At 35.1% G+C, this 23,829-nt stretch overlaps 1 protein-coding gene across 1 annotated transcript in view; it reads left to right on the top strand.

Moving 5' to 3' along the window:
• STPG2 (sperm tail PG-rich repeat containing 2) overlaps nucleotides 1-23,829 on the top strand; it is a 516,962-nt gene that overhangs the window by 240,272 nt on the left and 252,861 nt on the right. Inside the window, exon 5 of the mRNA XM_065545253.1 lies at nucleotides 8,842-8,957. Coding sequence (XP_065401325.1) covers nucleotides 8,842-8,868 — 27 coding nt within the window. The 3' untranslated portion in view covers nucleotides 8,869-8,957. The remainder of the gene's footprint in view (nucleotides 1-8,841; nucleotides 8,958-23,829) is intronic.

Raw genomic sequence — 23,829 nt, 5'->3', positions numbered from 1 at the left:
TTTTTATAGAGCGTACTTCCTTTCAAAATAATTCTTATAATAAGAAGACCTTTTGAGTCTACTTTTATTTCAACTAGCAATGGACATTAGTGAGGAAATAACAATTAACTCAGTGTTTGTAAGAGGTAGCCATTTGACATTTGCTTCTTGACTTTCAGTATTTGAAATAGGATATGTTCCTGTGTTGTTGCAGTGTAAGTGAATAGTCAACTTCCTCTTATGACACACAATATATCTGAGTAATTACTTGGGGAAATTAAGATAACAGCTGCTTTCTGGTAGATATGATGTCCATTAATATGTGTCTTTCTGACCAGCAGAGGTCACTCAGTGTAAAGTGAATAATGACTTCAGCTTTCAAAAGAGACAGCAAACATGACTGTTCTATTTGAGCACTTCGTTTTTACTTGATTTCTGTTACTAGCAAAAAACACTGTTTTCATCTCTTGCTATACATGCTTGCCTAAATGAATGAGGCTGTTCCTTGTGGTTTAAAGATCTTTTTAAACATGAAGGCAAATGTATAATCCTGAAAGAAATTGTTAAGGCACTGTATTTAAATCTGTATGTTTTTTTAATATTATACAGATGATTTCTAGTTAAAAATATGAGGGAGAAGATTGTCTCTCAGGGAACACATCACATTGCATTCTACCACAGAGAGGCAGCCTTCACCCAAAGATGGGATGTAGTGCTATTGGATTCTAGAAAAATAGCATTTAACTCTAGAATTTGTTTTATTGTTGTTTATAACAGGCTTTGAAAGTAGCAGTGTGTGGCAGCCTTGACAGCTGGCAGTGTGGTAATATGGAGATTTGAAGACAACTTGATTTTTAGAATTGTGATATTTGTGCTTTCCTTAAATGTGTTTATACTTAGTACTTTTAAAATACATGGGTAAAACAAAAATTACCTTTATTTTTGGTATGCTAGTGAATTAGTAATTAATTCAAGAAAAAGATTCCCTCAATTTATCAACTATGCTTATTTAATCCATCTCCTAGACCCAATTCACCTTTTAGGGAATTGTCATGCTGAGGTAAAAGCATAACATTGTCATTTGATTAATATGATATTTGTTTGGCAAATTTGATAGTTTTGGAGGTGCTGATACATCTAATGGAGATTAAGAAGGCAGCATGAAGTAGTAAAAAGAGCTGTTAAAACCATAAAGTGAAGCCACAGCTCTGCTATTTAACTCTGTTCCCTGTGAAGTTTAAATAACAGTTTTCCCCCTTCTACCCTCTCAGAGATATTCAAGGATGAAAAGCAGGTACTTTGGTCCTTATTCATTTTATAACTTATGAAAGTTGTTTAACTTCTCTGAACTGTTTTTTTTTATTTCTATTACAAAGGAGAAGACTAAAGCTGAGCATGATTTAGAGAATTAATCAAGGTCACATGGTTATCGGAAGCTTGAATTTCAATTTAGGTTAAGATTTATTCTAGAAATAATAGGCTAAAATAACATAGAGATGAAAATATACTTATACTTGCAAGCATTGCCTCTTCAATGATCATGAAATAAGTTTGCAAATTTGGTCCAAGATTAAAATAGTATGACATCCACATAACAGAATTCATACTGTAGTGAAGGATGTACACTGAAAAGAAAGTCTTTTTCCTATCTTAATACTGCCAGTCTCATATTAATCTCTTTCCTCCCAGGTGACAATTGCTCTAACATATTTACAAATAATGACAAATTACAAATATTTATGTGATATATCATCTAAATGCTATTGCATATTATAAACAGAAATGTGATTTCAATCCATCTATTTCTTTTCATGGACATACTAAAAAGAAAGTAAAATGACAAGAAAATGGTTAAAATGCTTAAAGTCACAGAAGTAGATTCCAAGTAGCTCATAAATTGATTCTTCCTTTCTTGATTCAGTTCAGTTCAGCTCAATAAGCATTTATTGAGGCTCTACTACCGTAGGCAGGCACATAAGATTCAGATATATTTCAGAGAAAATTATGGTCTCATCCAGAATTTCAGAAGGTTTATTCTTTGTCTGGATCACTGGTTACCAAGATTATTTGAGAGAAAACTGATTTAAAGTATAAATATTTTTCAAGGACAGCAACACACTAAATTGTAGTTTAGAGGTCAAAAGCAATGGGTTTTGTTGAAATTATTTTCTTTTTCCCACTTTCAGAGAATATGATTTATTATTTTGGGATGAATCCAAGGAATCTTCATTTTTACACTAATTGGGATGATTCTGATGTCTGTGGTCCATGAACAACATAAAATATATGATGCTGCATACGATTGTTTTTGTTTTTTAGTCTGATATGTCATGCCCTACAACAAGTTCAGCCAGAGGCCAGCGGAGTAACATTTCTAAAGCTATAGAAGGAGAGCCAATAAACCCTGTGAGCTGTAGATACTAAAGCCAGATGAGGAATCCCTTAATTATTTGGAAGTAGACATTATTAATGTAAAAAATTCCACTGTTATTAGTCTTGATTAAAATTAACCAGTAGTATGAGTATGTCTTATCCAAAATGACTGGGACCAGAAGTGTTTCAGATTTCAAAGTTTTTGGATCTTAGAATATTTACATTATTTATACTCAACAGTTCAGCATCCCTAATCTGAAAATCCAAAATCTGAAATGCATCAATGAGTATTTTCTTTGAGCATCATGTTGATGCTTGAAAAGTTTCAGATTGATTTTGGAGTACTTTGGATTTCAGATTTTTGGGTTAGGAATATTCAACCTTAGTTGATGAGAAGCTTTGAAAGGGAAGAATCCTGCTGAATTCTCACAGTAGTCTGCTGTCTCTTATTCTAGTAGGACATAGGAACAAGGTTAGAGAATATTTACATTACATGATTACAGGATCATAGTAACCAAAGAAAACTATAAGGGTGAAGAAAAACATTATTATTTAGATTTCAATCTATATATAGATTTTGGTTTACTAAAAAGGAGGACAAAGGTTACTGAAATAGTCAATGATTAATCTAACAGTTCTTGTTTAATCTCCAATGAATGTAAAAAATATTTGATGACATCAAAGCATGAAAAGTATTGTATCATTCATTTCATCTATAAAATACATTTGCTTTAGGATAGAGAAGTTGCTCATTTAAGTTGTAAATGAAATATTAATCTTTGCTTAATTGACTCCTCACTAAATAAGTAATGTAGGCTCCTCTTTCTGGAAACTCTAAACTCTGTGAGTCTAGCTTTTTCCTAGCAGACCTATACAGGTAAAGATGTTAGCAGCAGATTCAAATCCAAACATATTTGGAAGCCTTACAATTTTTAACAAGTTGAGAAAAATGGCAAGTAGTCACAATTTAAATGGTATAAATTAGTGATTTTCTTTAATGTTTGTGAAGAATTTAGTTTAATTAAATCAAATGTTTTAATTATTTTTAAAATGAAGTTGATATTTTATTGAAAGGACTTTATGTAACTTCATCTGTGATGTGACATGTTTTAGCATTATCCTGATTTGTACATGTAATATTCCCAGAGATAAGTATCAGTCTTGACAGTGGGAATGCCTTGCTAATTTAGCCTTGATAGAGTGGTGCTAATTTAGCCCTGATAATGGTGATCTAAGGGAACTTCAAATATATGTTGAGACTTATTCTATTTTTTTGCCTTGATAATTTTCTTGGCAATATGGCTGTAAATCTTTACATAAGAACTGTGAAGTATAAAACCGAAATTTAATTATGAGAATTTGCTACTAATATTTCAGGACAATTGTGAAACATTCTGTTTACCTTGAAGACAACTTCATATTTTATTATTTGGTAATTCTGTTCATTCTTAAAAATAATTCATATGTTGCATATTTAGGTACTGCCTACTCAAAATGGTTTTAGGGGAAGGGTGATTATCCTTCCTTCCAGCTGGTTCCTATAATTCACACAGAAACTGTATTACACTCATATTTATGACTGGTGAAAGTTATTCAAATTTACCTACAATGTACTTACGTTATCACAGAGTGGAAGGATCTTTTTTATAGCAGCAGTTGAAAGACTTCACTTGACAGAGCTTATGGATGCACATTTTGATAAGTATGTATTAGAGGTACACAGATAAACAGACATTGCTGTCTGAAGAGATATTTCAGTCCAGCCAAATCCATACGATTTTATATTTATATGTCGTAACAGTGACAGCCTTATAGCTTAATCGGTTCTAGGAACACATGTTTTAACAGGTGCATGGTTTAGGTAGATGCCAGGAGATGAATTTCTCAGTTTACTTAGTTTGGAGTGCATGAAAATAGTCAATTTCTTAGGGGCTTTGTACACGATAACTTCCAGATACTCTATAATAACTTTAAGATATCCTTGAATATGTAAAATCTTATTTCTTAAAATATGTAATATTTTAATTGCATAATTAAAATAAAATATGTAAAATATGTAATTTTGTTTTTGAACAGATAGTTTAAGGGGATGGCGAAAATAAACATGGGTATTTTGTTTAAAATTTGTGTAGTATTGGGAGTCTTTTTTCTCTTGTTACCTATAGTTCAATTTAATAGACTGTGCAGTTCTGTGGTCATAATCTGAAGTGCCATTTAATCAAATCTAGTCTTAGAGGTAGTGGAAGAACATTAAACCTAAATGTGTCTCTGGCATTGATGATGATACTTCTTTGTGTACTAGTCTTTTCTCTTTGCTATTACTTCATTTGTAAAGCTGAAGAATAAAATCAGTATGATCAGTATGAGAAAATGTGTTCCATAAATGTATAAACTTTCTAAATGACATTTTAAAATCATGAAATTTCAATGGACAATTTCCTAAATGATTTTTAACCCCTGTTTTAAAATTGTACTTTAAGGTCTGGGATACATGTGCAGAACGTGCAGGTTTGTTTCATAGATATACACGTGCCATGATGGTTTGCTGCACCCATCAATCCATTACCTACATTAGGTATTTCTCCTAATGTTATCCCTCCCCTAGCCTTCCACCAACCCCCACAGGCCCCAGTGTGTGATGTTCCCCTCCCTGTGTCCACGTGTTCTCATTGTTCATCTCCCACTTCTGAGTGAAAACATGTGGTGTTTGGTTTTCTGTTCCTGTGTTAGTTTGCTGAGAATAATGGTTTCCAGCTTCATCCATGCCCCTGCAAAGGACATGAATTCATCCTTTTTTTATATCTGCATAGTATTCCATGGTGTGTATGTGCCACATTTTCTTTATCCAGTCTATCACTGATGGGCATTTGGGTTGGTTCCAAGTCTTCGCTATTGTGAACAGTGCTGCAATAAACATACGTGTGCATGTGTCTTTATAGCAGAATGATTAATAGTCCTTTGATTATATACCCAGTAATGGGATTGCTGGGTCAAATGGTATTTCTGGTTCTAGATCCTTGAGGAATTGCCACACTGTCTTCCACAGTGGTTGAACTAATTTACACTCCCACCAACAATGTAAAAGTGTTCTTATTTCTCCACAACCTCTCCAGCATCTGTTGTTTCCTGATTTTTTTAATGATCACCATTCTAACTGGCATGAGATGGAGATGGTATCTCATTGTGGTTTTAATTTGATTTTCAGTAATGACCCGTGATGATGAGCTTTTTTTCTTACATTTGTTGGCCACATAAATGTCTTCTTTTGAGAAGTGTCTGTTCATATCCTTTGCTCACCTTTTGATGGGGTTGTTTTTTTCTTGTAAATTTGTTTGAATTCTTTGTAGATTCAGGGTATTAGCCCTTCATCAGATGGGTAGATTGCAAAACTTTTCTCCCATTCTGTAGGTTGCTTGTTCACTCTGATGATAGTTACTTTTGCTGTGCAGAAGCTCTTTAGTTTAATTAGATCTCATTTGTCAGTTTTGGATTTTGTTTCCATTGCTTTTGGTGTTTTAGTCATGAAGTCTTTGCCCATGCCTATGTTCTGAATTATATTGCCTAGGTTTTCTTCCAGGGTTTTAGTATGCTCATATATGGGATATTTAATTGTTAGTAGATTTGTGTCACCTTCACATGAAAAAAAGTATTCATAGCAAGAATTATTACATTATTTATAATTTTAGCTCATTATAAAGCAAACAACTTATGAAATCTGAGATTTTGTAGCTTTATTTATAGAAGTTGTTTTTTTCTGAGGCCACTCTAATGTACCAAGATGTTCATATTGAAGGGACAGAAACATAGGTTTTTGTTTTAAATTACTCACTGTTCCTGTTACGTTCCATTTTTGCCCTGTAGCATTGGTTGACATTTCATAGAGACTGAGTTGGCACAGGGCTGGAAAATATGCAATTATAAGAATCACCTACTCTTGAATTTCCCATTATATACTAGCCATGATTCAGGCAGACTTTTCATAGGTGTTTGATTTGGAATGAGAAGTTTTCTTCCTTATGACCTGTGATTAAAATGTGACATTTTGGTATCTAAAAAGAAGATAGTTTCTGCATAATCTAGCTGTGAATCAGAGCTGATGAAGCAATGTAAGTCTTTGACCTGTATCATATAAGCAATAGTGTATGTAATTGAAAATATATTTTAAGACTGAGTATGATAAGCCTTTTTTTAATTTAAAAAATATTCTGTAGCTTAAAGCAGGCTAAGTGCTAAAATGCAGCAAGATGCATATTGAGAAGTTTTGTTTCACGTAATGTTCCTCAAAGGAATTCCAATAAAAAGAAATCTACAATTGCATTTGAATAATTTATTTTCTTTTAATGAGTTATAACTATGAATGTAAATAATTATCAGTTGCTGTAGCCTGATGGTAAGGGCAGAGAATAGACTATATTTCTTCACAATTGAAAATGAAAGATACAGTTACAATAGTGTTTGGATAATAACCTTACCTGTTGCATTAACCTTTATAAATCTTTATGGTTAAAACTACAGTTTTCAATTAACTGACTGCGGAATAATGATATACCCAGCTTCGGATGATAGTTTGTGTTTTTTTTAATTCTGAGTACTGTGGTTGATGATATATTTTCCCTTGCATAGTTTGTGTATGAATGTCTGTCAGTAAAGATGTTATGTATGTATATGTGCATTATTCCTCTGCACTGTAAATATAAATTATATTATTCCAAAGTTGTGCACGCTATTGTTTTATAGTAAGATGACATTGGCAAAAACACTTTCCTTGTCACTTGGCATATCAAAACACATTAGCTTCCCACAAGGAACTTCAGATAGCTATATCTTAATTGAACTAATTTAAAATGACTGGGCTAGAGCCTGGATGTCCTCCTTTATTTTAAATACCAACTTTTCACTTGATATATCAAAATACATTAGCTTCTCACAAAGAATTTTAGATACCTATATCTTCATTGAGCTGATATTAGAATGATTGGGCTAGAGCCTCGATGTCCTCCTTTATCTTAAATTTTGAAATGTCCTATATTAATGAAGCTAAAAACATTTAAAATGTTTCATACGAACCTATTAATTTTAAAATATTTTAGATTTTAAAGCATCAACAAGAATGTATTTGCCAAAGCAGGTAGATTGAATTGCATGCTTATTAGGGAAATATAGAGAAATTAATTTTGTATTTTATTAATATCATTATATCCAGTCTTCTATTTCACTGTTTATATTTATTGTCAATATTCTATGACCAAAGGTTTTATTTTCTCTCCCCATACGTTGCCTGTCTGATGCCCCCTAATTCAATTTCTTTCACTACCATTCTTCTAAAATTATATTCCACATATTCTACAGTGTCCTTCCTAAGTCTTCTCTCCTTTTGAAACATATGATATAGTATACCTCTAACATTCTCTTGAAACACAAGGTTTGGCATGTGATAAACACTCAACAGTATTGTTTAAAATATGAATGAGGAAAAAAATTACCTCTCCCTGTCTTCTCTCTGTGAAGTTGTACTAGCTAGGTTCCATTCACTAGACCACAGGGTCCTGTATCCCTGGGCCAAGGACCTATACCTGTCAATGGCCTGTTAGGAATCAGGCTGCCCAGCAGGAGGTGAGCAGAAGGCAAGTGAGTATTACTGCCTGAGCTCTATCTCCTGTCGGACCAGCCTGACATTAGATTCTCATGGGAGCTCGAACCCTATCCTGAACTGCACATGCGAGGGATCTTGGTTGTACACTCTTCATGAGAATCAAGAATCTGCCAGAATTTACTTTCTAAACTACTACTTTTCATGACTATTTAATCTAAAACTTTTAAGAGCTACCCATTGTCTATGAAAGTGGTTCTCAAAAGTTTTTAGAGATGTTGTGAATGAAAATAATTCAAATATTTTCTACTTCGACTTTACCTACAAATTATCCTCTGGTCACTTCTGTAAGAACTTGGGGGCATTAAAGAATACAAATTGGAACCCATTGGCTTAAGTACCGAAATCCTTATTTAGGTTTAGGCCCTGTTCCATGCAAACCATCTGTTTACTACGTTTGATTGCTCCATATACATTCCTTCTTTGTGTTTTGATTTCTGTAATGTTTAGTGCCCAGAATGCTATTAAAGCACCTTTCTGCTGTATTTCCAAATACAGTTCAAGCCCTAACTCCTCACTGAACATGTGAATGAATATTTAGGATATAGGAGTGAAGCATCTTCATTCATGATGTAAAAGTGTATTGAGAGAGTACTGCTGTTTTCTCTTTTCTGGAAATTATTGCTGTAATATATTTAATTATTAGGTAAACAGATGCCACCACCTTATGCTTATCATATTTCAAAGACATAAACCAAATGATTTTAAGCATTCAAAAATAATGGGTTCAAATGAAAGCTAATTTTATACATTCAGAGCACAAACCTAATATTCATATGACCAAAATCAATAATTTTAAAACATACTTTATCATAATTTTTACATTTGTTATCTCTCAGGTCCTGCAGCATACAATCCTGTTTTAAGGAAATCTTGCCCCATACCCTTATTTGTGAAAGCATCAAAGCGCTTTGAAGAGTCCAAAGAGATTACTCCAGGCCCGGCAACATATGAGGTTTGTCAATATTTCCTTCTTATCAATGACACAAGAATAGAATTAATTTCTAGAAAGCACTACGAATGGATATATTAAAGTCATTTCCATATATTTTATTCACATTGCTGATTAATGAAAATATTTTGACTAAGGAGATTTTTGAAGATGTAGTCTGACATTTAAAAACAATTATTTAAGAATTTAAGAATTATTTAAACAACTTTTCTATCTCTAAATATGCTTTACAGTATTCATATATATATAATTTATTTATATTCCTACAAATATTAAAGTTCACTTGTTTACATACTTATTTGTATCCATACGTTGAAATCTCTTAGTATTTATTGAAATAATTGTTTATCAGATAGCTTACAAGAAAGCCCTGTGAATCGAATAAAATTGTGTGTTGATCTTTTATTTTCTTTTAATGAACATGGATTCTGTACCTAAGTTCATAATAAATAAAAGTGTCTTTTAAGTTATGGACCTTCTGATCATAACCTGAAGGATTTTAGAAACTGTGTTCACAATAGTCCTTTATTGCCCTTTTGAGAGTTAGAATGAAATAGGTTCCCCATTCCTACCCTACTAACTATTGAAAGTAAAATATTTTATAGTGATATGTAACAATTAATTTAAGAATTAATTCTGAGTGCAAACCAAAATGAGTGTTCCTTTTTGGGGCTAATGACAAGTTTATTTATATTGAATATTTGTTTTTCTTCTTACTTAAAATGTCACAATCTAAGGCCAGGCACAGTGTCTCATGCCTGTAATCCCAGCACTTTGGGAAGCTGAGGCGGGCAGATACTTGAGGTGAGGAGTTTGCAACCAGCCTGGCCAACATGATGAAACCCTGTCTCTACTAAAAATATAAAAATTAGCCAGGCATGGTGGCATGCACCTGCAGTCCCAGCTACTCGGGAGGCTGGAGCAGGAGAATTGCTTGGATCTGGGAGGCAGAGGTTGCAGTTAGCCAAAATCTCACTACTACACTCCAGCCTGGATGACAGAGTGAGACTCCTTCTCAAAAAAAAAAAAAAAAAAAAAAAAAAAAGAGAGAGAGAAAGAAAAAGAAAAAAAAGGTAAATAAAAATAAAATGTCACAATCTAAATACTTTTCAGCATTCCATCCAAGGAGAAAATAAAAGAAATGAAAATGAGTAACTGAAGAATTGTTATCCTGTTGGCTGTTGATTCCTCCAAAAGACAATGACTAATCCCTGCTGGTTAAGCAAAGCTAATTTTATTAGACTTACTTCAGAAAGGGAGAATCTCTCGAGAGTATTAGTACTATTTTCGAAGGTGGAAGTCAAGGGAGGGTATTTATATGATTTTAGGATCTATGCTAGGTGACTTAAGGCAAGTCTTGTAAATGGGGAACTGATGAGGACTGGACAAAATTTATGACGTTTGTTTACTTTAGATTGATGAGCACAGTAAGGGAAGGTCATTAAGTATTGATTAATAAGGTATTGGTCTTGATAAGTTGGGTATTTTAGTTGTTCATAGTTTGATAATATTAAATCATATTACATCTTTAGTTGAGCAATTTCTCTCCTTAAAAAAACTCATTTTAATGTTACCCACAAATAATAAATGTCAGCCAATCTAATGGTATCCTTTTTCATTTTGTGATGCATTCTATGTAAAGGATGTTCCCACTAATCTTTCTAGTATTTAAGATATTCTTGCTTTTACTTTCTTAATATTTTATGAGTTTAATGTCATATATTTATACTTTATGATAGGCATTTATTATGCAAAATTACTTCCCATGTCAGAGAACACATTTATGGGTTTTATAGTGTTGTTTATTAAGGTATTCTTGAAATTTCAGACTATTATATCCTATATTTACTGAACCTCAAGATAACATTTCTGTTGAGAACTGAGTCTGTAATTTTTTTTGGCTTTTCAACACCAAATTATTTCCTTGGATAATTAAAAACCTTTTTCAATAAATACTTTTTTTGATAATTTTCCTTCTTTAAAGAAATTACTTTTAAGTTGATAGGTTAATAAATTACTAGGTCTCTTTATTATTAACTTGTTCTTTCATTTTAATATGGCACTCTCTCATGACTTTAGTAAGTTTAAGTTGGTGACTCTTGAGAACATATTTACCATAAACATTTTACTTTTTTTTTAACAGAAAAAGATAATTCTAGAAATGCATGATATTGATTTAGAATTGCAATTCAGTTATACTTGAAAATTACTTAAATGTATGATCTGCCATTGAGATAGTTATACATTTTTAATGTCTTAGGTCCACAAAGATCCCCAACTATCCAGTACGGGTGGCCCATACAATTATATTTGCAAAAATCTGGAGGCTTCTTAAATTGTACACCCACATTTGTAATGTCTGCTTGCTATTTTCTTTTTTTTGGTAAATTCTCTCTTGAGTTTCCCAGATAGAATTAGTTCTCTCCCCATTTTTGATGGGTGGAGGAAGGTCAGAGTTGCTTTTGGCATATATCTTATTTTGCCCATTTTATTTCAATTATTAGCTAAGCTGTTTGTCTCTTTTGCTCCTTCTAGTTATTGATATTTATTGGATTACCATCATTGATCTTTTTGAAGATCTAATAAAAGCTAGGGAGAAAATGTGTGTATGCTCATAACAAAAAATGTGCATACAATTTTAGAAGGTTTATTAATCTATAAAAGTTCACTTATAATTTCAACTGAGAACTCTCAGTATTACATTATGAGTTTCAAGAAGGCAATGATTTATTTAATTGTATATTATTCAGGTTTCACCCATAGAATCTGGCACCTAATAATATATTAGTAAATGTTTATTGAATAAATTAGCAAAATGGAAAAGCTGGATTTTCTTTTCATAAATCACTAATTTTTATCTAGACATAAAATTTTCCTCATTGACTTGTTATCAGTGAAAAGAATATGTATATATTCTTTTAAAATAACAGTAAATTTTATTGATTCATTCACATTCTTTTGTTGAATCAGTCTCCTGACCAAAAAAATTTTTTAAGATTTAGATAAGGCTTCAAATACGATGATCAAGTCAAATATATTGACTTTTTATTTGCTTCAAATATATTGATTTTCAGAAATTTAAATTAGATAGTGACTATGTGAGAATATTTTAAAAAGCTAAATAGAAGAAACTTCAATGAATTTCACGTTATAAAATCCTTTAAATATTAGAAAAGATTTAAATATATCTCTTAAAAAAGCAAAAATTCTGCTGAAATTAATTGAAGTTCAATAACACAATTCATTTTATGAGTATAATTTTTAATTTTTGCAGGTTACATAATTGCTTGAAAAATCTCAATTAGAGATTAGTTTCAGAGTGAATTTTTAATAGCAGAATTGGGTAAGACAATATAAGTGAGATAAAATATTACCATGTATAAATCCAGAACATGTCGAGAATTGGAATCACACTCTAGGTTTAGTTTATTACTTATTTTCAGTTCTAATTTAAAAATTGAGATTCTTATTGTTTATTACAATAGATTAACACCTTTTTATTAAAGTCAACTATATTTTAACAAAACATTTATTTGACTGTTATTTTATAAACTAGAAATTGATGCATATGTGTGATAGTACTAATTAATTCAATTGAGTCATTTACTTTCTATTGCTTTGAAATTCTTTTGATGAAAATTGTGCACTTAGAAGTTTGAATTCAGACTTCACATCACGTTTTAGACTGATAAATATCCCATGAATATGAAAACTTAGAAAAGGCACAAAAGAACAAACTTTAGTGCAATTAATTTCATTTACACATCTATTCAAGTAGTACAGAAATTAACAAAGATATATTTTTATGAAAAGAAAATTTTACTCAAATTAAATGAAAAATTATAAAGGAATTTATTTAAAAAATCCTTTTGTTAGCAGATTACCCACTTGTCTAAAACCCTCATTCTGGGTAATTTTAAAGAAATTTAAATTTTAAATTTTAGTAGATATTGTTTTTTTGTTTTTAAATTACAGAATACAATAATTTTATACTACAGAAATGAGAAAATGCATTAGCATGTATGCAATTTAATTATATTTTCACTAAAAATAGAAAAAAGTATTTTCTGTATTGCTTATTCTCAGAAAAATAATGTAAAATGGCAGGAAGATCTTTAAAAAGTTTTCAATTTTTCTATTATTATAAATAGCCCTATAAAGATGGTTTTATACCTGATCATTGTTCCTACTTAAGCCTAATACCTTTAATTACCTGCTAGATCTCATTTGCTTCATCTGCTCAATGATGTTGTACCAGCAATTTCTCCCTTTACTTCATTTTTTCCTCTCTGCCAAATCATTCATGAAACATACAACCATTTTGCATTTCGTCCAATCTAAAAATATCTCTCAGCCTCATTTTTTCCTTCAATTAAAACCTTGTTTCTATATTTTTTTTCTTTAAAAAGCTACTCAAAGTACTAGCATGCATTCATTGTTTCCATTTGCTTTTTTCTTATTCTCTTTCAATTTGACACTTATAAGGCTTTCTCCCCAACTACTCCACAGAAATGGCTCATTAATGACTTTCATAAATCTTTTGTGCAATCCTGCAGTAGATCCTGTGTTGAATCTCCTTATTTTACTTAACCTAGCAGCAGCATTTAATATAATGGATAATTCTTCTTGGAAATGTTCACCCTTCCCCGAGTTGGGTTTTCAGACTACCATACTCTCTGTGTCTGAGTTGGTTTTGGCTGCTTTAACAAACTACCAGAGACTGAGTGGTTTATAAACAACAAAATTTTATTTCTCATAGCTCTGAACACTGGAAACTCCTAGATAAAATTTAGTGTTTTGTGAGGACCTTCTTCCTGATTCACAGACAGCTGTCTTCTTGCTGTGTTCTCACATGGCAGAAGGGCAAAGGAGCTCTCTTTTATAAGGGCCTAATTCCATTCATGAAGGCTCTACCTCAGGACCTAATCATCTACAAATACCAGCTTTCTAATACTATCACGCTAGGGGTTAGGATTTCAACATACAGATTGACAGTAAGTAGAGATGGGAACAAATTTTTTAGGGCATTAGTCTCTATATTGGTTCCTACAAGCTACTTGCAGGAGATAAGGGGGTGCTGGGTATATGTGTCTAGTCTGCCATTATCTGCTTTTATCAGAAGGGCCACAGTTCCTATGCTTCATATATTATATACTTACATAAAATTATGTTAGAAAAAGAGTTCCCCTATTTACGAATAAAAAGAAAAATTCAAAGCTACAGTTACAAGGAAAAGGTAGATTCATTGGATCAAGAGAAAATAGTATAAATTGCACTTTGATCACTTGATAGCTCAGATACAAGGATAAAAACTACTATAAATGTAGTGCAAACATATACTGAAGAAAGCATTTATTACAGTACTTGATATACAGTCGGGCCATATGTTATTGTTACTGTTACCTTTGTTTCATGGCTATATTTATTTATTTCTAGTTTATAAATATGATCCTAGTCTGGTATAGGTTCTGAGTCCAAAAATGAAAAATCTCCATTCTCAAATATATAGCAATCTTTTAAGGAGAAACTATAAGCATTTTAATTATAATAAAATAATTATTGTTTGTTAACAGGTGAAAGGTACCAATATGATAAAGAATTTCTGGGTTTGGTGCAGTGACTCACGCCTGCAATCCCAGCACTTTGGGAGGCCAAGGTTGGCAGACCACCTGAGGTCTGGAGTTCTAGACCAGCCTGGTCAACATGACAAAACCCTGTCTCGATTAAAGATAGAAAAATTAGCCAGGTGTGGTGGCGTGCACCTGTTGTCCCAGTTGCTTAGGAGGCAGAGGCACGAGAATCGCTTGAACTTGGGAGGTGGAGGTTGCAGTGAGCCGAGATAGCACCACTGCACTCCAGCCTGGGTGACAGAGTGAGACTCCAGCTCAGAGAAAAAAAAAAAAAAAAAAAATTTCTAGGTTAGACAAAGGGAGTAAGACTTCAGAAAGTATTTTATATGAAATATAAAAGAGTAATGGGAATATTTTTACTTAGACAAGCCAATGGGGCTTATTCTAGGCAAAGGAAACAGTATATGCAAAGTCAAAGAGGCACTGGAGAATAGAATATCCTTGTCAAGCTTACTGTTAGTATTACTAAAATATAAAATGAATAGAATGATATTAGATATGTAGATAGTATTAGATCACAAAGCGTATCAAAAATACACAGTTTTAATTTTTCTCCTCTGAACTATAGACACCAAAGATTTCCGAGCAGAATTATAATGTTATATATTAATACAAATCAAGCAATACCCAGTGTTTTTTAAAATATTTTAAGATATTTTTTCCATATTTTTTCTTGATAGATTGCTTATAAGGAATGATAAAGCATGATTTAAATTATATATGCTTTTTAATATTGAATGACAGTTTCTAAGTTTATTACTACTGTTCATATTATCTTTGTAGAAAATTTTCAATTGTAGCTATGAAATATATTTTAGAATGTAGCCTAAACTTCTCCTTTCACAAACTCAGTTTTATACTATAGTTTCAATGTTTGTGAGACAGTATTTTATATTATTTGAAAATGTGATTTAAACTTTCAGTTTTAGAAATTGGTTTTGCACTTCAATTGTAAAGGTCATGGCACATTACTTAATACCCCAAAGTGAATGTTTAAAAGCTACCTGTCATTTGTCATTCTAAAAAGGTCTTTGACTCTCCATGGACTACAACCTTGCTTTAATTCTCTTCCTTCATTTCTTCTGACAGAACTCTTGATATTCCTTTGAACTTCCTAAGTCATTAAATTTTAGGAGACATATTATGTTCTGTCTGGGAAAATCTATTTTCAGCCTATGGTATTAGGCCTTGGGATATCTGTCAGAGGTATGATCTTCTCTGGGTTGTGTTGAGAGGAATCCAGACATATTATGTAAATAGTTCTTGTATCAGAATAGAGAAAGCTCTTTGTATCTTAAGGATAACTTTCCATCCAGAAAGATCATTTGGATGATTATATGTTATGGATCCTTTACATGGAGTTCATAAACTCTTTCATGGTGTGATGGTTAATACTGAGTGTCAACTTAACTGGATTGAAGGATACAGACTATTCAAAGTATTGATCCTGGGTGTGTCTGTGGGGGTGCTGCCAAAGGAGATTAACATTTGAGTCAGTGGATTTGGAAAGGCAGACCCACCCTTAATCTGGGTGGGCATAATCTAATCAGCTGCCAGCACAGCTAGAATATAAAGCAGGCAGAAAAATGTGAAAGGATAAGACCAGCCTAGCCTCACAGCCTATATCTTTCTCTCATGCTGGTTGCTTTCTACCCTCAAACTTCAGACCCTAAGTTCTTCAGTTTTGAGACTCAGACTGGCTCTCCTTGCTCCTCAGTTTGCAGACAGCCTATTGTGGGACCTTGTGATCACGTGAGTTAATACTTAATAAATTCCCCTATTTATATGTATATATATATACACACACACACAAATATATTATACTAATATACTATATATATACTATTATTTATATATACACTATATAAAGAGTTTCTGGGCTGGGTGCAGTGGCTAATGCCTGTAATCCCAGAACTTTAAGAATTTCTGGGCTTGGCGCCGTGGCTCACGCCTGTAATCCCAGAACTTTGGGAGGCCGAGGTGGGCAGATCACCTGAGGTCTGGAGTTCTAGACCAGCCTGGTCAACATGACGAAACCCTGTCTTGACTAAAGATACAAAAATTAGCCAGGTGTGGTGGCATACACCTGTTGTCCCAGCTGCTTAGGAGGCAGAGGCACGAGAATTGCTTGAACTTGGGAGGTGGAGGTTGCAGTGAGCCTCCACTGTATTTAGTATATATATATTATATATAGTGTATATATATATACACACTATATTAGTGTATATATACTATGTATACTACACTATATATAGTGTATATATAATATATATATGCTAACTATATATACTAAGTATACATAATAGTATATATACACTATATATACTCTAGCCAATATAGTGTGTATATACTACATATACTACATATACTACATATACTATATATATACTTTATACTAAATATATAAAAATATATGTACTAAATATATAATAGTATATATAGTATAGTATATATAGTATAGTATATATAGTGTATATATACTATATTTACAATATATATACTATATATATCCTAAATATATATAATAGTATATAGTGTATATATATAGTATATATATAGTATGTATTATATATAGTATATATATCCTATTAGTTCCGTCCCTCTAGAGAACCCTGACTAATACAGATTTTGGTAACACAAGTGGTTCTAGAAGAGTAGAGTATTAAGGATAGAGTTCTTTTGCTGGTTTTGGGGTTTCTGGAGTTGGTTACTTAATATGATTAGATCCCAAAATGGTAAGACTATACTTCTAATAATATGGAGAACACTGATAGTCTTACCCAAAATGGTAAGACTATACTTCTAATAATATGGAGAACACTGATAGTCCTTGGCATGAACTGTTTAGAGAGTTATGCAAAATAAATGCATTTGACACTCCTGATTCACTGCTTGTGAGAAGCAAGGAGTCTATGACTCTATGCATAATACTTTTGACCATATGTGGAGAATCAAGGAACATAATGAAGCTGGTTGGTTGCTCCAAACTTCAGTGGACAGAGTGATGAAAGAAAATGATGAATCTAGGGATTCTAACTCCCAGCTTCAGAAGCAGATACTCAGTCTCAAATATGCTAAGATTGCCCTGAGTGAGAGTCTTACCTCCTACAGAGAAAGACCTGAAATTGTGGAAAAACAGACACAGCTCTTATCATGCAAGTGGCTGATGTGCAATGAAAGGTGCATGCACAGCCTCACCGGGTGTCTACTGTTAAAGTGAGGGCATTGATTGGAAAAGAATGGAACCCTACAACTTTGAACCGGGATGTGTGGGAGGACCCTGATGAAGCTGGGGACACTGAGCTTGTAAATTCTGATGAAGCTTTTTTTGCCAGAACAAACAGCTTCACCATCTCCAGTAGTGGCAATATCTCCTCTTTGACCCATGCTGCCATCAGCCATTCCACCTTTGTCTCAGGAGATAAACCCTGCACTGCCTGAGGCAACAGTGGGGGCCTCCAGTGAGGCTGTTGCCAGGCAAGATAATGTTGATTCTCTTTAGGAGCCACCCCTAATGCCTCCATTTGCTTCTAGACCTATAACTAGATTAAAGTCCCGGCGGGTCACTAGAGGTGCGGTTGAGAGTGTGACCCATGAGGCAGTGTGTTACACTTGAAAAACCTGCTTGGGTTTTTAACTTAACAGAAATCTGGAGAACAGGCATGGGAATGGATATTAAGGATGTGGGATAATGTTGGAAGGAACATAGAGTTGGATCAGGCTGAATTTATTTATTTGGGCCCACTAAGTGGGGACTCTGCATTTAATGTTGCAGCTCAGGGAGTTAAAAAAGGTTCTAATAGCTTATTTGCTTGCTTAGCTGAAATATGGATTAAAAGATGGCCCACTGTAAGCGAGCAGGAAATGTCTGATATCCCTTGGTTTGATGTAGAGGAAGGGATCCAAAGGCTTAGAGAGATTGGAAAGGTGGACTAGATTAGTCACTTTAGACTTTCTCATCCCAGCTGGGAGGGCCCAGAAGATATCCCTTGAACAATGCGTTGTGAAACAGATTTGTGAGGGTAGTACCTGCATCTTTGAAGAGCTCTGTAATTGCTCTTCTCTATACGTCATAGCTAACAATGGGAACCACCGTCACTCAACTACAAAATTTAAATATAATGGGAGTAATTGGATCCCAAGGTGGCAAGGGCCAAGTGGTGGCACTCAACTGTCAAAGGCAAAGTGGACGTAACTACTGTAACGGACAGCAGAGACAAAGCAGCAGTCATCAATAGTCTGACTTATGTAGAGCTATGGGATTGGCTAACTAATCATGGTTTTCCTAGAAGTGAAATTGACAGGAAGCCTACTGCATTCCTACTTAATTTATATAAGCAGAAACCTTCTAGGTCGAATGGACAAAAGATTAATTTGAATTATAAAAACAGAATCATGGCCCCTCAATCAATTTCCAGACTCGAGCAGGTTTACAGACCCAGAACCCCTTGAATGATGGGGAGGCCGGGTCCCCTGGAGGGAGGACCCCACTACACTACTGACAATTTATGCTGTTAATCTTTTTTCTGTCCTTCCCCATGGAGACTTCTGGTTAACTGTGCATTGGGGAAAGGGAAATTATCAGACATTTTGGAGACTACTAGACACTGGCTCTGAGCTGACATTGATTCCAGGGGACCCAAAATGTCATTGTGGTCCTCCAGTTAAAGTAGAGGCTTATAGAGGTCAGATAATTAAAGGGGTTTTAGCTTAGGTCCGACTTACAGTGGGTCCAGTGGGTTCTTGGACTCATCTTGTGGAGATTTTCCCAGTGCCAGAATGCATAACTGGAATAGACATACTTAGCAGCTGGCAGGACCCCCACATTGGCTCCCTGAATGGTAGGGTGAGGGCTACTATGGTGGGAAAGGTCAAATGGAAGGCATTAAGAGCTGCCTCTACCTAGAAAAATAGTAAATCAAAAACAATATTACATCCCTGGAGCGATTGCAGAGATTAGTACCACTATCAAGGATATGAAAGATGCAGGGGTGGTGAGTTCCATCACATCCCCATTCACCTGTCCCATTTGGCCTGTGCAGAAGACGTATGGATCTTGGAGAATGACAGTGGATTGTTGTTGTGGGAGGAACAATACGGCTCCCAGAACTGAAGCCGGGACAAACCGGTTAGGAAAATCCCTGCCAGAGGTCATAAACATGTCACAAGAGTAACTGAAATAGCTCGGATGGCGGGAGATGGCAGGAACCAATCAAGAACAGCCAACTCGCACTGTTCAAATATCAACCAATCCCAAGCCTGCGTCGTTCAAAAAGACCCCTATGACTCTGTACTTGTTTACTGCTGACTATAAAAGACAGTTCCGGACCCTCCTCTGGGCTCTCGCCCGACACTCGGCCGGGGGTCCAGGTTCGAACCTGCAATAAAGATCCTTGCCGCTTGGCTTTGACTGCAGTCTCTGGTGCTCTTTGGGGAATAAACGGACTGGTTGTAAGCTTAACCAAGTGGTGACTCCAATTTCAGCTGCTGTACCCAATGTGGTTTCATTGATTTGAGCAAATTAACACATCTCCTGGTACTTGCTATACAGCCATTGACTCAGGAGATGCCTTTTTCTCCATTCCTGTCCATAAGGCCCACCAGAAGCAATTTGCCTTCAGCTGGCAAGGCCAGCATTATACTTTTACAGTCCTACCTCAGGGGTATATCAACTTCTGACTTTGTGTCATAATGTTATTCGGAGAGACCCTGATCACTTTTCACTTCCGTAAGATATCACACTGGTCTATTACACTGATGTCATTATGCTGATTGGATCCAGTGAGCAAGAAGTAGGAAACACATTGGACTTATTGGTGAGACATATGCATGCCAGAGAATGGGAAATAAATCTGACTAAAATTCAGGGACCTTCTCCCTCAGTAAAATTTCTAGGGATGCAGTGGTGTGGGATCTGTTGAGATATTCCTTCTAAAGTGAAGGATAAGTTGCTGCATTTCACCCCTTCTACAACCAAGAAAGTGGCACAATGCCTACCGGGCCTATTGGCATTTTGGAGACAACACATTCCTCATTTGGGTGTGTTGCTCTGGCCCATTTGTCGAGTGACACAAAAAGCTGCCATCTTGGAGTGGAGTCCAGTAGAGGAGAAGGCTCTGTGACATGTCCAGGCTACTGTACAAGCTGCTCTGCCTCTGGGGCCCTGTGACTCAGCAGATCCAATTGGTTGTGGTATCAGTGGCAGATAGGGATGGTGACTGGAGCCTTTGGCAGTCCCCCATAGGTGAATCACAGAGGAGGTCTCTAGGATTTTGGAGCAAGCCCCTGCCATCTGCAGATACCTACTTTCCTTTTGAGAGACAGCTCTTGGCCTGTTACTGGGCTTTGGTGGAAACTGAACGTTTGACTATGGGTCATCAAGTCACCACACGACCTGAACTGCCTATCATTAACTGGGTGCTTTCTGACCCATCTATCCATAAAGTGGGTCATGCACAACAGCATTCCATCATCAAATGAAAGTAGCATATAAGTGATCAGGCTCGAGCAGGTCCTGAAAGCACAAGTAAGTTACATGAAGAAGTGCTCAAATGCCCATGGTCTCCACTGATGCCACACTGCCTCCTCTCCCCAGGCCTGCACTGATGCATCTTAAGCAGGCACCGCCCGAAAGTGGACAACTGCGGCACTACAGCCTCTTTCTAGGACATCCTTGAAGGACAGCAGTGAAGAGAACTCTTCTCAGTGGCAGAACTTTGAGCAGTGCACCTGGTTATGCACTTTGCCTGGAAGGAGAAATGGCCAGATGTGCGATTATATACTCATTCATGGACTGTAACCAATGGTTTGACTGGATGGTCAGGGACTTGGAAGAAGCATAAGAAAATTGGTGATAAAGAAATCTGGGGAAGAGGTATGTGGATGGACCTCTCTGAGTGGTCAAAAAAGGTGAAGATATTTGTATCCCATGTGAGTGCTCACCAATGGGTCACCTCAACAGAGGAGCAGTTTAGTAATCAATTAGATAGTATGACCCATTCTGTGGACACCACTCAGTCTCTTTTCCCAGCCACCTCAGTTATTGCCCAATGGGCCCATGAAAAAAGTGGCCATGGTGGCAGTGATGGAGGTTATGCATGGGCTCAAGAACATGGACTTCCACTCACCAAGGCTGACCTGGCTCTGGCCACTGCTGAGTGCCCAATTTGCCAGCAGCAGAGTCTAACACTGAGCCCTCAATATAGCCCCTTTCTTCAGGGTGATCAGCCAACTACCTGGTGGCAGGTTGTATTGGAACTCTTCTGAAAGGGCAGAGGTTTGTCCTCGCTGGAATAGACACTTACTCAGGATATGTGTTTATCTATCCTGCACGCAATGCTTCTGCCAAGACTATCATCAGTGGACTTACAGAATGCCTTATCCACTGTCATGGTATTCCACACAGCATTGCCTCTGATCAAGGCACTCACTTTATGGCTAAAGAAGTGTGGCAGTGGGCTCATGCTCATGGAGTTCACTAGTCTTACCATGTTCCCCATCATCCTGAAGCAGCTGGACTGATAGAATAGTGAAATGGCCTTTTGAAGTCAAAATTACAATGCCTATTGAGCACTTTTTAATGTTTGTTGGCTATTCGTGTTTGTGTATCTTCTCTTGAGAACTGTCTACTCTCATCCTTTGCCCACTTTTTGATGGGATTGTTTTCTTTTGTCTTGCTGACTTGTTTTAAGTTCCTTGTAGATTCTGAATACTAGTCCATTGTCAGATGTATAGATTGGGAATATTTTCTCCCACTCTGTGGGTTGTTTGTTTACTCCGCTGATTATTTCTTTTGCTGTGTAGAAACTTTTTAGTTTAGTTAAGTCCCACCTATTTATCTCTATTTTTGTTGTGTTTGCTTTTCTGTTCTTAGTCATGAAGTCTTGGCCTAAGCCAGTGTCTAAAAGGGTTTTTCCAATGCTATCTTCTGGAATTTGTATGGTTTCATGACTTAGATTCAAGACTTTGATCCATCTCGAGTTGATTTTTCTATAAGGTAAGAGATGAAGATTCAGTTTTCTTCTGTGTGTGGCTTGCCAATTTATTACAGGACCATTTGTTGAATAGGGTGACCTCTCCACACTTCATGTTTTTGTTTGCTTTGTCAGAGATCAATTGACTGTAAGTATTTGGCTTTATTTCTGGGTTCTCATTTATGTTTCATTTGTCTGTGTGCCTATTTTTATGCCATTAACATGCTGTTTTGGTGACTGTGGCCTTATAGTATAGTTTGAAGTCGGGTAATGTAATGCCTCCAGATTTATTCTTTTTGCTTAATCTTGCTTTGGCTATGTGGGCTCTTTTTTTGGTTTCATATGAAATTTAGGATTTTTTTTTCTAGTTCTATAAAGAATGATGGAGTCTCCACACACAATGCAGTTTGATGGGAACTGTATTGAATTTGTAGATTGCTTTGGCAGTGTGATCATTTTCACAATGTTGGTTCTATGTATCTATGAGCATGGAATGTATTTCCATTTGTGATGTCTTTGATTACTTTCAGCAGTGTTTCATAGTTTTCCTTGCAGAAATCTTTCACTTCCTTGGTTAGGTATATTCCTAAGTAGTTTTTATTTTTTATTTTTTATTTTTTTTTGCATATATTTTAAAAGGGGTTGTGTTCTTGATTTGATTCTCAGCTTGATCAGTGTTGGTGTATAGCAGACTACTGATTTGTTTACATTAATGTAGTACCCTGAAACTTTGCTGAATTCATTTTTCAGTTCTAGGAGCTTTTTGGGTTTTCTAGGTATGCTGTCATCTCATCAGTGAACGGCAACAATTTGACTTCCTCTTTACCAATTTGAATGAAGAAATAAATTTCCTTCTCTTGTCTAATTGCTCTGACTAGGACTTCCAGCACTGTGTTGAATAGAAGTGGGGAAAGTGGGCATCCTTGTCTTGTTCCAGTTCTCAGGAAGAATGCTTTCAACTTTTCCTCATTCAGTATAATGTTGGCTGTGGGTTTGTCATAAATGGCTTTTATTACCTTAAGGTATGTTCCTTCTATGCCAATTTTGCTGAGGGTTTTAATCACAAAGCAATGCTGGATTTTGTCAAATGATTTTCTGTATCTATTGAGATGATCATCTGATTTTTGTTTTTAATTCTGTTTATGTGGTGTATCACACATACTGACTTGCAGATATTAAACCATTCCTACAACCCTGATATGAAACCCACTTGATCATGGTGGATTATCTTTTTTATATGCTTTGGGGTTTGGCTAGCTAGTTTTTTTTTGT

The sequence above is a fragment of the Macaca fascicularis genome, chromosome 5, assembly GCF_037993035.2.
Source record: "Macaca fascicularis isolate 582-1 chromosome 5, T2T-MFA8v1.1".
Taxonomy (NCBI): Eukaryota; Metazoa; Chordata; class Mammalia; order Primates; family Cercopithecidae; genus Macaca; species Macaca fascicularis.
This window is presented reverse-complemented; position numbering and strand designations above follow the sequence as displayed.